Source organism: Eleutherodactylus coqui, chromosome 1 (assembly GCF_035609145.1).
Source record: "Eleutherodactylus coqui strain aEleCoq1 chromosome 1, aEleCoq1.hap1, whole genome shotgun sequence".
Lineage (NCBI taxonomy): Eukaryota > Metazoa > Chordata > Amphibia > Anura > Eleutherodactylidae > Eleutherodactylus > Eleutherodactylus coqui.
In genome coordinates, this window is record NC_089837.1 from 435,021,815 (window position 1) to 435,035,918 (window position 14,104).

The following is a 14,104-nucleotide window of genomic DNA, read 5'->3' on the forward strand; positions in this document are numbered from 1 at the left end:
ACCTCCTTAATGACCCCCCCCAGTAACAATAATAAGCCCCCTCTCAGTAATGACCCCCCCAGTAACAATAATCAGCCCCCTCTCAGTAATGACCCCCCCAGTAACAATAATAAGCCCCCTCTCAGTAATGACCCCCCCAGTAACAATAAGCCCCCCTCAGTAATGACCCCCCCAGTAACAATAATAAGCCCCTCTCAGTAATGACCCCCCCCCCCCCCCAGTAACAATAATAAGCCCCCTCTCAGTAATGCCCCCCCCAGTAACAATAAGCCCCCATCCTTAATGACCCCCCCCCCCCCCGTGACCCAGTGACAATAATAAGCCTCCTCTCAGTAATGACCCCCCCTCCCCCCCCCCCCCCCCGTAACAATAAGCCCACCCCCCCTCATAAAGTCTTGGGGTGCATTAACCCCTTAGTGACGGAGCTTTTTTGCTTTTTCCATTTTTGTTTTTTCCTACTCCCTTTTAAAAAATCGTAGCTCCTTAATTTATCCATCGACGCTGTTGTATGAGGGCTTGTTTTTTGCGGGATGAGTTGTACTTTTTAATGGCACTATTTATTGTACTATATAATTTACTGAAAAACTTTTTAAAAATTCTTAGCGGAGAGAAATGGAAAAAAAAACGACATTCCACCATCTTTCGGTGCGTCCTGTTTCTACAGCACACAAATTGCAACAAAAACGACCTGATATTTTTATTCTATGGGTCAGTACGATTGCTACGATACCAAACTTGTATAGTATTTTTTTTGCTGTAGTACTTTTATTTTTTTTTTAAAGATATTTAATTTTTTTCATTTATTTTCTGCGGTCCTTTTTATGCGCGCAATACCTTTTTTATTTTTCCATCGACGTAGTTGAGCAAGGGCTCATTTTTTGCGGGATGTCCTGTAGTTTCCGATAGTATCAATTTGGAATACATACGACTTTTTGATCGCTTTTTATTGCGTTTTTTCTGGGAGACAGGGTAACTAAAAAAGTGTATTTCTGGCGTTCTTTCTTTTTTTTTTTTTCAGACGACGTTCACCGTGCGGGGTAAATAATGCACTATGATAGATCGGACTTTTACGGACGCGGCGATATCAAATACATATTTTTATTTTATGATTTTGATTTTTTAATAATGGATATGGCAAAAGGGGGGTGATTTAAACTTTTATAACTTGTTGTTTTTTTTTTAACAATTAAAAAAACTTTATTGATTATTTTTTACATTTTACATTTTTTTACATTTTAAAGTCCCTGGGGGACTTTAACATGCGATGCTTTGATCACTCCTGCAGTATGACGTAATGCTATAGCATTCCGTCATACTGCTTTTTTACAGGCAGTCTTTCAAGCCACCCTGTGTGGATGGCTTGATAGGCAGCTGTAATAAACAGCTGACGCCCGCGCTGTATGGAGGGAGATAGCGCCGCTACCTCCCTCCATACACGTCCTGTAACAGCAGGATGTAGTTTTACGATAGGGCTGTCACTAAGGGGTTAAAAGAGGTATAGGGGCGAAGGATGAGAACATTATTCTACCACTATATAAAGCACTTGTTAGGTCCCGCATGGAATACTGCGAACAGTTTTGGTCACCAGCGCTCAGGAAACATGTTACAGTGCAGGAGGGGGCTCAAAGAAGGGCAACTAAACTAATACTTGGAATGAAGGGACTGGAATTCCCCAAATTTGGGATTATTTACCCTGGAAAAAAGACAGCTAAGGGGCGATCAAATAACGATGTATAAATACATGAGGGGACAATACAAGGATCTCTCCCACGATCTGTTTATACCCAGGACTGTGACGGTAACAAAAGGGCATCCGCTACGTCTAGAAGAAAGCAGGTTTCATCGCCAACATAGAAAACAACAGGTTCTTTACTGTAAGAGCAGTGAGACTGTGGAACTCTCTGCCTGAGGATGTGGTGATGGCAAAATCCAGAGGCATTTAAGAGGAGACCAGATGTCTTTCTAGAGCGGAAGGATATTACAGGATATAAATTTTAGGTGACCAGCAGGTTGTTGATCCGGGTATACAGACAGGTAGGAACTATTAGAGGTTGATCCAGGGATTAGTCTGACTGCCATTAGGGAGCCGGGAAGGAATTTTTCCCCCAAAAAGTCTAATTGGCTTCTGCCTCTTGGGGTTTTTTGCCTTCCGCTGGATCAACTAGGAGGTTAAAAACAGGCTGAACTAGATGGACATTGTCTTTATTCGGCCTTACATACTATGTTACTGCATGATGCAGTGATATTGATATTGATACATTGTTGTATGTGTGTATATAATTTTATTGTCTCTTAACACTCAATTTTTAGGTGCAGTATGAGGATTATGGATATACAGAAAAACTCCCTAAATGCCACCTCTATCCATCGTTGTATAATCCTCATATTCCACGCTTTTGTATACCTTGTCAACTAAATGATATTCTCCCTGTAAGTAATTGAGTGATTTTCCATAGTTTTCACAACTTTCTTTGGAGTAAAACAATAGTAAGAACTTTGGTAATTTTGTCAATTTGAAATGTAACAACAAGTGCCAAAAACTTCCTTTTTTCTTATCTGTATTGTTGGGGGATACAGCTGAATACCGTGGGAATAGCTACTGCCACTAGGAGACACTAAGCAGAAAGTGTTAGCAACTAGCTATACCCCCTACTGCAGACTCCAAGCTAAGCAGTTTTAGCTTAGTCTCCGTAGGAGGCAGAACTTTTTTATCCCCGGTCTTCCAGAAACGTGAACTCGGTGAATACAGGGAGGCAGGCACTCTCGATTACCTCACTGTGGAGGGCAAATAGAACTGAGTTAACCTATCTGTTGCCTGCCCTACCCTTAAAGAAGACGAGGCACGTTCAAGCCTCGAAAGTGACCTGCCAGCATTAGTGTTCCCCCCTTTCAGGAGCACTATCTTCCTCATTAAAGGCAGGTGAGTAAAGGGCTCCTTTTTCGGAAAGGGAACTACAAATTCCAACTTCCCTAGTTAGAAAGACGCAGGGTAATATCCCTGCACCAGGGGGTTTACAGGTTTCTACCTCTCTTTCTTCCTAACTCCCTAGGGAGCTGCTGATGTGAGTATCGTGGAGGGTGGTGCCAGTGGCTGCCAGGTAGGCAGGATGGGAAGGCTACACTTGAGGTTTTGGAGTTGGAGGAGGGCCTCCCTTTGCAGTATTTTGCGGGGGCTGCCCAAGCTCAATAGGCAGCTGCTATGCGCCGCAAGTCCGCTGCTGTTTTTTCTTCCACTCAGAACAGCGTGAAGTGGGTGGGGATCAGGTGCCACATGCGTACTCCTAGTCCTACAGCCGCTGCCCACACACAGTGCCAGCTGATGTGTAAGGATTGTGCTGGCTGGGATCTATTGCACCACATAGGTTTCTAGCAGCACAGCCCCACAGGTGTGGAATGATTAAGCTGGCTAGGTGTGGTGTTCTCCTGCTAGCCAGTCATCACCGGTCTGTTTGCAGATAAATATCCGCCCTCTGCAAGAGAAAGCTGGTATCCCTTCACTCTAGGGTGTGTTGATCTTTCATGCCTGTACATGTGTTATATGTTTGAACTGTGGCTTGTCCAGTGTTTGTGCAGGTGGCCAGAGATTAGGTGTGGATAGCCCTGTTCTGTCTATATGGTGTGAACAGCGTCATGTTCTCTATGTCTTTGCTGTTGGCTATACATGAGGAGTGAACTGTCCTGTTCTATGTGTTTGTTCTGTCTTGCCTGTTAGCACTAGTGTGTTGGTGTGTGATTTGTGTCCTGTGTGCCAGTCTGTCTGGTTCCGTGTATTAACCCTTCAGGCAGTAGGGTCCTGCCATTCTCCCTGCAGCTTGGGGTCAGTTATCTTGCTAATGTAGGGACCGTGAGACACGAGGACCCTTGATCGCTGGGCTCGCAGCTTAAGTGACTTGGGCAATCCACGAACTAATCTGTTGTATTTATTACAGCTATTCCATCTGTTATGTGTGCTGGTATGCAAGGTGAGCGTTGGTTTCGGGTTGGCAGCCCTCATCTATGGTCACGAAAGTAACAGGATGTCTCTGCAGGCATCTGCTTCCACCCGCCACTGCCCTTCTTCCTCTTCCACTACTTCCAGTTTGGAAAGAAACTCAGCTGAAATCGAGCCCCCACCTTCAGGCAAAATCTAGCCACACTCCCTAGGCGGTATAGTCGCGCTGGTCTCGGTACTGGTGCTCTGTGGAGGGGAGGATTTTCTTCCCTCTCTCCACCAGTAACTGCCCAGTGTGCTTTTTCTCCCAGACTTCCATTCGCTCCTGAAATTTCTCTTCTCACAAAGGACTGCCCCCAATTCCCTTCTCCCTGTTCCTCAGCCTTCTCTTCTACACGTGGGCTTACTGGGACCTGTGGTACCTTGACTACATTTCACAAAATTTCTTTTCTCCCAAAGGGCTCCACAACAGTGATCTATTGGTCCATTGCTCCCCAGACTGTTTTGGATCGGGTAAGCTCCATTAGAACCCCAAAACGTTCTCCAAAGGCGTTCCCTGCTCCTGCAGAGTTCGATGATGTCTTGTCCAGGAAATGGAACGTTCCCGACAAATGCTTTACTAAACCTAAGCATCTGAAACGTCATGTATCCTTTTCTAGACGAGTTAATAAAAAAGTGGACGTCTTCACTAGCAGTAGATCCACCAGTGTCTAATTTGGCAAAGCACATCAATCTTCCTATGGCAAATTCTTCGTCTTGTCAAGAATCTCCTGCCAAAACCTCCTTTAAGGCAGTGGGTTTGGTATTCAGGCTGGTTTCCTCCTCTACTTTGGTCAGTATGGCCACTACCGAATGGCCCAAGAAACTATGCCAAGGTATTCTCTTTGGCTCTCCTCTGGAAAAATTGGTAAACATTGCACATCAGCTAAGCTAGGCAGGGAAGCTTCCCTGGATACAGCCAGACTTCTAGCTTGCACCTCGGTGGTTTCAGTAGCAACACAACACACCCTGTGTCTAAAATTTTGGGAGATAGATGCCTAATCTGGAAGGTCCTTAACAAGTTGTTAGCTCAAGACTGTTTGGCACGAGACATAAGATCATCTCTCAGGCCAGAAGAAGAGTGGGAAGAGTTCTTACCTACCACAGAACCGATCTAGATGCACGAGAGCTCCGCAGATGAAAAGACCTAATTTTCGCTCCTTTTAGCACTCCAGCCCACTGATAGTTAGACAACCGTAGCCCTCTTTTAAACTAAACCCTTCTGGCACCGAGGATCGAGCGCTCGAAGTCCACTTCTATATGAAGGGCGGCTCCCACCCAATCCATACAGGATGACTTTTCCTATTCTGGTAGGTCGTTTCTTTAGGCTACGCCATAGAATTTTTTCCCCCTTCTCCAGGATTCTGAGGTCCCCTGCAAAGGCGTAAGCTTTGGCTCGAGCAATAGATAACCTATCCTCTCAAAGCGTCATCATTTTGGTTCCTTTTTCTTGATGTTTTGCGGGTTTCTATTCCAAAGTTTTCGTGGTACCCTAGAAGTATGGCACTGTCATGCCCATTCTGTACCTAAAGAAGTTGAATCAGTATGCCAGAAGCCAGTCATTGAAACCATGGCATCCATGGATGCCTATCTTCATGTCCCCCATCTGTTGATCAGACATCAATCTCATGGTGTCCAGAAACATTTGCAAGCTCCATATCTTTGTGCCAAGGTCTTAAGACCTCTAAGCTCGAGCAGTGCACACGCTAGTAATTACATGGACGGACTTCCAGTTCCCGTATGCCTTTTTTCCCTTCCCACTAATCCCATGACTTCTCAAAAAAATCAAGATTGAACACCTTCTGATGATTCTTTTCACCCTGGATGGGCACTGCCATGCTTGGTGCGTGGATCTTGTTGTCTGCGCCCCCTTTTCCACCCAAGTTTGTCCAGGCCTTGTTTAATAGTGTGTCAGTTGAAGTCGCAGTCTTGAGAGCCCATGGATCTGCTGAATTGGTCAATGTTTAGAAAAAATTTTCTCTGGTGCAAACACAACTTCCATTCTGTGCATTTTTCATTTTCCCTTCTATCCTTCATACTGGAGGCTCAGGATATGGGTCTTGAGGCTTAGTTCCTTAATGGGTCAATTACCTGCACTTTCCATACTTTTCCAATGCTCTCTGGCTGCAAAATTGTCCATCTGTATTTTTCTACGGTGGGTCGCTCATACTGCCCCTCAATACTATACTCTGGTACCACCTTGGGACCTTAATCTTGTACTGGATTCGTAACAGTCTCATTCCTTTGAGGTGTTGGTCTTGCGACTTGTCCTCCTACCTAAGGTGGTGTCGGCATTCCACCTCAAAGAAGACATTGTTCTGCCTTCATTTTGTCCGTCTATGCTATTCACATACTAATTCCAGTGCGAGCCTAGCAAACCTATTTTTCTCAGACAGCCGCTTTCAGACACTCTGATTCTCTGTTCCTGATTCCTGGTGACCTTGTGGCTTCGAATGTGGTCATCTCTCAGGGTGGAAGAGGCCTATCATGCCAAAGGCAGAAGCACTGCCATTCCATGTTACTGCACATTATTCTTGGGCAGGAGGTGTTTTGTGGGCAGTATACAACAGTGCTGCTGCTACTCAAGTGTGTAAATTTTACTGGGTGTATAATTTTGAGTCTGCACATGCTTCCCTCGGTTAGAGTCTTAAAAATGCCTATGAACTGACCAAATGTGTGCTTATAGTTTTCAGCTATGTCCTCCAATGATACAGAAGAGAAAACAAGATTTTTGTACTTACCGTAAAATCTCTTTCTCATCTCGTTCATTGGTGGACACTGCACCCACCCAGTCTGTTTTTAGTACTTTTACATATATTCCTTCTTTCTGGAGAGTTCTATTTAAAGTTCCACATGGTGCTACTCTGAGTTACAGTTTTAATAGTTTGTCCTATTTTTTCATATTGACTTTTTTATTACATCCTACTTGGCTGCTCCTACTGCTTGCATACAAACTAGTTAGCTTGATGCCGGTTAGAAGGGGTATAACTATAGTAGGAGTCAACACTTTCTGCTTAGTGTCCACCTCTCAGTGGCAGTAGCTATACCCACAGTCTTCAGCTGTGTCCCCCAATGAATGAGACTAGAGAGATTTTATGGTAAGTACTAAAATATAATATCTCCTTTAAAGTGTAACTCATTTAATTTTTTTTTAATGTACAGAATAGGCGATTCTAAGCACGTTTTTGTTTAGTTTTTTTTCTTCTGGGCTGTCTTTTAATCATTTGCTATTTGATTTTTCAGGTTGGTGACCATTGGCAACCGGATACAATTCAGCTTCTCAAAGAACTTCTGTTGGAGAGACTTGTGACCATTCATGCTGCGGTACCATTTTGTTTTTGTCTTTTATAAGATTCAATGGAAATAAAATAATCACATTTATCAAATGTGCCTTCTACATTTCAGCATACCGCTCTGCCTAATACTTCTTCCCGACGTATTTGATGTCTAAAAAAAAAAGATGTGGCTCTTCATATTTCTGATTGTTGGCATCGCAGTGGTCTGGCCCTCACGGATCAAACATTGATGGACTGTGCTAAAAATAGGCAGTCAGTGTTATAGTCCCAGAGAAACCTCTTAATGCCAAATGAGACCCAAACTGCCGTTTGACAGCAAAAAGTGTGTTTACCCCAGACAGTAGAGCATATAGTAGCAGCGTACTATCCTTAGATCTCATGTTTAATCCATTAAGGACCAAGCACAGTAAATTTATGGCGCTTGTTCCTGGTCCTTAAACCAAGCCGATAGTAAAAATACTGTGTAATGTAAAGCCTCTGCTTCTGTAAACAATCAGGAGAAGGCAGGAGGGGTTTTTAACACTTTCTGTCTTCTCCCTTGTCTAGTACTCAGCGCTTAATGAGCGCTATGTACTAAAACATGGAAGTATAACTGGGATTCTCTGCTACAGGAGAGCTGCAAGGTCCTAGCAGACCCTGACCAACTCTGCCAGTGACTATTGTCACTACAGGGCATGTTTTTTCCTGTAACTCGGGCTCATGTGGATGCCCCAGCTATAGTGGGAAAGTATCAAATTAAAAAGTTTAAAAAAATGTGAATGTCCCCCCCCAGAGGTCTTATATGACATCATGGGGGACATAAATAGTAAAAAGATTAATCACATAATTTAAACAAAATTACAGAATAAAGTAAAAATCTGTTCATAAAAAAGAATATAACCCAAAGCCGACGCCAACCAAAACAGTCGCTATATGCGCCCTGTAATCCAAAACCATACATATTATGTATTAAAACGTCTGAAAGAAAATGAGGAACCCGTTCCTATACTTTATTTTAGCGTAGATATACTAATTTAAAAAAATAATTATAAATGCTTTTTAAAAATCGCTTTTTACCCCCAATAAAACTAAAAAAAACGGGGGGGAGGGGGGAGTCAGTGAAAAAGATATTAAAAAAATATCCCTATATGTCACTGGGGAAAAAATGCAGCAAAAATAATTTGGGTAGCTAAAGGGAAAAAAATAGGACAGTAAAACCACCACATGGGTAAAATCCCTAAAAAGTGTCAGGTCCTTAAAGTACAAAACAGCCTGGTCCTTTAAGGGGTTAAACAATAGACACCAGAGTTTCAGGCCTCATGTCCACAGGGAAATTCCGCCCTGCACGGATTCCCCATGCAGAATCCCGCAGCGGGTCCCTCCTTTCCTGCAGACATGAGGCCTCAAAATCGATTATACTCACCTCTCCTGCTCTCCTGTGGCACAGCATAAATACTGTTGCGGGTGTACCGCGGGACCGGACAGCTTCCATAGGCTTCAATGAAGGCCGCGGAAGACCCGCACAAACTAAAGCATGCTGCGGGTGTTTTCCCGCATGTACGATATGCGCGTCAGGGAAAAATGACATCTGCGGGTATTTAATTAACTGTGGGTGTCCAATAATTCCCTATGGGTGCAGATCACGTGTGCAGGACACCCCACGCGAATTTGCTAATTCTATTTTGCCCGTGGACATTGGGCCTCATTGTTAAAATGTTTAGTGTGTGGGAATAATCAGTAAAACTAATGGGTTTCTTGGGGAAAGTACAACTAGTGGGACTCTCATTAATCCTGAAATGTAGGGATCCAGGACTTTCATTTGGCAGAAAATGGTGGACATAAATGTATTGTAAATCTCCTATATTGTGAGCCAGAAATGTGTAAAACAGCTCGCCACACTTCTCTGTATTCCATATATATCAGAATGGAGAGTATGCGGGGGTCACCACTTGTGCAAATATTACATTCAAAATACTGAATGTAATGTGTGACATTGAGTCATGGGTGGTAACTGAGGGCCCTGAAGTCAATAAAAAGCAGCGTTCTCAGCAGCTACCTTCTTTAAAAGGGTTATCCAAGTTGGGAATATAATAGAGCGCATACTCTCCTCTCCTGCAAGTCTCCCACTGGGTTTCTTTGCTAACGCAATGTTTACAGGCTGCAGTCAGCCTGTGCTGTCCGTTAACAGGCTGCTGCAGCCAGTGACAGGGTTCAGCAATGATAGTTGAGCTCCGTCATCGGCCGTAGCAGCCTGTTTATAGGGGTTATCCAGGCTTAGAAAAGCATGGCTGTTTTCTTCCATACACAGAGCCGCTCTTGTCCATAGGGTTGTGTGGTATTGCAGCTCCACTTCATTAAAGTGAAACAACCTACAGGCAAGGGTGGAGCTGTCTTTAAAGAAAGCAGCCATGTTTTTCTAATCCCGGACAACCCCTTTAAGCTGTACTCCCTTTGAAATCAGTGGGAGTGCTGCAATTATTTTATACTTTCTGCTCTTATCGTCAGGACCAGATGTCTGACCCTGACCATAATAAGGAGCAGGACGTATGATAGAAGTGTCATCGATTTCAACGGTAGTCAAGCAGGCGCTTTTACTTCCTTCCCTCTGACCACAGATGAGGACATCCGACCCTGCTGCACTGACAGCAGGCTGGAAGATCAGCTGATGGATCCCCAGCAATCAACTACTGATGACCTATCCAGAGGATTGGTCATCAGTTGTAAAAGCCTGCAAATACCCCTTTTAAGTTCAGAAATTTACTTCATCGGGAAGTCTTATTTTGATAGTAAGTTACTTTCTATGTAATGTAGAATAGGTCACTTTTAAATATGTAGTTCTGTGCTAATTGCAATTAAATAAATTGTTATAATTTACTGATACTTCTCTAAATGATCCTCTGCATTCTATAGGAGCCTCCAAAGTCTTCTCATAGCATTGCATCTGTTCTTATATATTGTGGGGGTGCTTCCGTCTCTGCTATTTTGGAGCAATACGGCCACGGTATTCGCACAGGTTGTGAGAAAAACATCCCAATAATAGTAAGTGTTTCACAGTGTATACTTCTAGTGTGTAATGGACTTTTATGTGGTTGTTGCGAGAAGAAAATGACTCCTTTCTCACCCTTAACCCCTTCCTGCTGCAGCAACTTTTTTTTTGTTTTAATTTTTCCTCTCCATTTTCAAATAATCATAACTTAAAGGAGATGTCCCGCGCCGAAACGGGTTTTTTTTTTTTTAAACCCCCCCCCCGTTCGGCGCGAGACAACCCCGATGCAGGGGTTAAAAAACCCACCCGCACAGCGCTTACCTGAATCCCGGCGGTCCGGCGTCTTCATACTCACCTGCTGAAGATGGCCGCCGGGATCCTCTGTCTTCATGGACCGCAGGGCTTCTCTGCGGTCCATTGCCGATTCCAGCCTCCTGATTGGCTGGAATCGGCACGTGACGGGGCGGAGCTACACGGAGCTACACGGAGCCCCATAGAGAAGAGCAGAAGACCCGGACTGCGCAAGCGCGGCTAATTTGGCCATCGGAGGGCGAAAATTAGTCGGCACCATGGAGACGAGGACGCCAGCAACGGAGCAGGTAAGTATAAAACTTTTTATAACTTCTGTATGGCTCATAATTAATGCACAATGTATATTACAAAGTGCATTATTATGGCCATACAGAAGTGTATAGACCCACTTGCTGCCTCGGGACATCTCCTTTAAGGCTCCTGCACACAGGCGAGAGCAATATCTGCTAGTGACTCACGGCCCAATATCGCCCTCGCAATCCTTCTGAAAACCCCTGGATGCAAGGTGTTTTCACATGGAAACAGCCTCGCATCCCTGCGGGGTCTCTTGCTTACCGCCGTGGCTGTCACATTTTTTTGGTGACATAGCTACACAAGGGGTTTTTTTGCAGGATAAGTTGTATTTTTAATGTTACCACTTGGCGTACAGTATAATGTATCGGAAGGCTTGAAAATTTCATAGTATGCTAGAAATAATTCAAAGCCATGATTATGGAAAAGATTGACTTTCTGTATGAAGGAATATAATATAGGATTGTAAAGTGCAGCAATAGCAACACAGCAGTGACCTTCTTTAGCCAGTGATTGGCTGCAGCAGTCACATGTCCTGTTCAGCAGGACAGAGTGGTTGTGAAGCAATTTTAACCACTTAAGGGCTCCCACACACTTGCGTTTGCGGTTTTTGTTAACACAATTGTCAATGGGACTTTCTAATGTTAAAAACGCAACGCAATGCAACTTGCGTTTTTGGTGCATTGCATTGCGTTTTTAACATTAGAAAGTCCCATTGACAATCGCGTTAACAAAAAACATAAACGCAAGTGTGTGGGAGCCCTAAAACCGTGTCCCCCCCTTTTCTTTATTTTTTTTTTCTTCATTTTTGTTATTCCCTCCCCACTTAAAAAAAAAATCTACTAGAGGCCGCCTGCACACGGGCGGAAATCCCACGGCGGAATTTCCCGCGGGATTTCCGCCACTGAAAGCCTGCATAGGCAAACAAACCGCGGTGTGTCCTATTTCTGTGCGGGGCTCTCAGAGCCTCGCACAGAAACGTCACTCACCCGGCCGCCGGCTTCGGTCTGTGCATGCACCGGCGGCCGGCACATGAAAGAGCCGGGGCCGCCGGGCGCGGGTGAGTACGCGCTCCTTCCTGCAGGCGCTCGGGTCGGGTCCCGCGGCGAGAATTCTCGCCGCCGGATCCGACCCACCCGTCTGCAGGCGGCCTAACTCTGTTATTTATCCATTGACGTAGCTGTCTAAGAGCTTGTTTTTTTGTGGGACGAGTTCTAATTTGCAATGGTACTATATAATCTACTGAAAATAATAAGTATATAACTGACAGATGGTAAAATCATAATGTGAAGGTTCCCTTATTCTGTTTTTTTTTTATTTTATTTTTTTAGTTCTCTCTGTTTTGTAGCATAGATGCAAGCAGATGTTTTAATGTTTGTATTTCCCGCAGGAAACAGACTTTGTTACAGTTTCTCATGAGAAAACTTGGCCCCTTCAAATTCAGGTATATTTTGACTTTGTACCTGTATAACAGGGGAAAAAAAGTTATGCTAAACCAAATTACTCAATTGAAGGTTGCCTTCTTATGGGTCAGAAGGAAAACGCACACAAAAAATGCAAAGTTAAGGTAAAGAGGTTGAGAACAGAGGATTATGGAATTTAGCAAGAGGGGAGATTAGATTGCAGGTGTTGCAAAAGGAGGGAAAACAGTTAGTCATACACTGGCTCAGTGTGGATCTGTCTGCGAAGAAGTAGTATCAGAGGACACAGTCTTTTTCTGCAAATGGACATAACTGTACATCCATTTTCCTGGCGTGTCACCAAAAAGATGTACAGTGACATCCAGTGGATGGAATGAGCACAAGAGCTTTGAGCAATGGGGTATTGGCTGTAGCTGCCAGGATCAGATAGCATTTTAACTTCCTACTGTAGATGATACTGTCACTAGTGACCTCATAGCGTCTATGTGGTTAGATAAGCCCCAATTCCTTCTATGCATGGTTTCCTATTAGTTTATTACTAAAATTATGGACAATTATACTTTGGTATACTGCATATACTAAAGCACTGTATAAGCAATCAGGCGATTGCAAATGCCTTCGTAAAAAAATCCATAAAAAGTGGCTTTATTTTGCAAAAGAACAAAAAAATACATTTGTGGTATAGCTGCAAGCTGTATAATAAATTTAACATGGTATTTAAGCCACAAAAAGTGCTAAATAAATAGAAACTGCTTTTTTTCCCCCTCCTCCACAGCCAAAAAAAGTCAATGCAATAACTTTTATGTCCACTGAAATGATTCTATCGAACCAAACCTGGAAAAACAAGCCCTCGTGTAGCAACATCAACTAAAAACATTTTTTTTTTTTTTTTTTTTTTAAATCTGGCTCCTGAAATGCGGCAACATAAAAACTATTTTATTTTGTATGGCAATAATTGTCCCAACCCATAGAATAAAGGTTACACATTTTAGGGGGGTGGTTGTTCTTGCTACCAAAGGCCAACTCATACAGAGCAGTATTCCCATATATATATATAGACACAGACATGGATGTGATTAATTTGCACTTAAAAGAATACAAAAAAAGAATGAGTAGAGAAATAAATAAATACTTAATATAAAGATGTGAAGGTTTTCTAGTTTCTGAGTTAGTGTTAGGGGGTCACCAGGCCTGTGTGTTATCTCTGCTATAGATTTCTCATACTACCCATTCACACATGAATCCTTTTGTGAAATTTAACCCTCTGTTGAAAGTGTCAAAAGTTGTTATAAATTTGTATTCCTAAATTTTTCTATGGCTTTGTGATTTGAAATTTCCCTTTTGATATGGTGACTTTCATGTGTTCTATGCTGTGTACGTGACTAGAGAAGGGCTCGGCCACAGGTAATTCTGTCTTTCTCTATTTAATTGTGTGGCAATGAGACCTCATCCTGGCTTTCAGTTTTTGTCCTGTTTTCCCAACATAAGGCCCCCCAACAGGACTCTTACTGCATCGGATCAGGTACACAACATCGGACGTGGAACACGTGAATGTCCCCGGGATCTTATAGTCCTGCTGTGTGTTGGGGATCTGTTTCCTGTCCGCAGTCAGTATATGTGAGCAGGTCGTACAGCTCCTTACACTGCAGGGATAAGTTCCTTCTTGTTTGTCAAAGGGCAATGCACTCCTGATTATAAAGTTCCTCAAATTAGGGGGTTGCCTGTAACACAGAAGGCGAGGGTCCGGGAATATGGTTTTCAGACGGTCATCCTTGTGTAGGGTATGATGGAGTTTCTTTGTGGTTTTCTTTAGCACCTTTAGCTGTGAATTGTAGGTCACTATTAGAGG

General features: G+C 43.4%; 1 protein-coding gene across 1 annotated transcript in view; it reads left to right on the forward strand.

The window, feature by feature from the left end:
- RNF17 (ring finger protein 17) overlaps positions 1-14,104 on the forward strand; it is a 188,042-nt gene that overhangs the window by 148,465 nt on the left and 25,473 nt on the right. The window contains exons 31-34 of the mRNA XM_066582149.1: positions 2,311-2,430; positions 7,214-7,294; positions 10,156-10,284; positions 12,225-12,278. Of these exons, the coding sequence (XP_066438246.1) occupies positions 2,311-2,430; positions 7,214-7,294; positions 10,156-10,284; positions 12,225-12,278 (384 nt within the window). The remainder of the gene's footprint in view (positions 1-2,310; positions 2,431-7,213; positions 7,295-10,155; positions 10,285-12,224; positions 12,279-14,104) is intronic.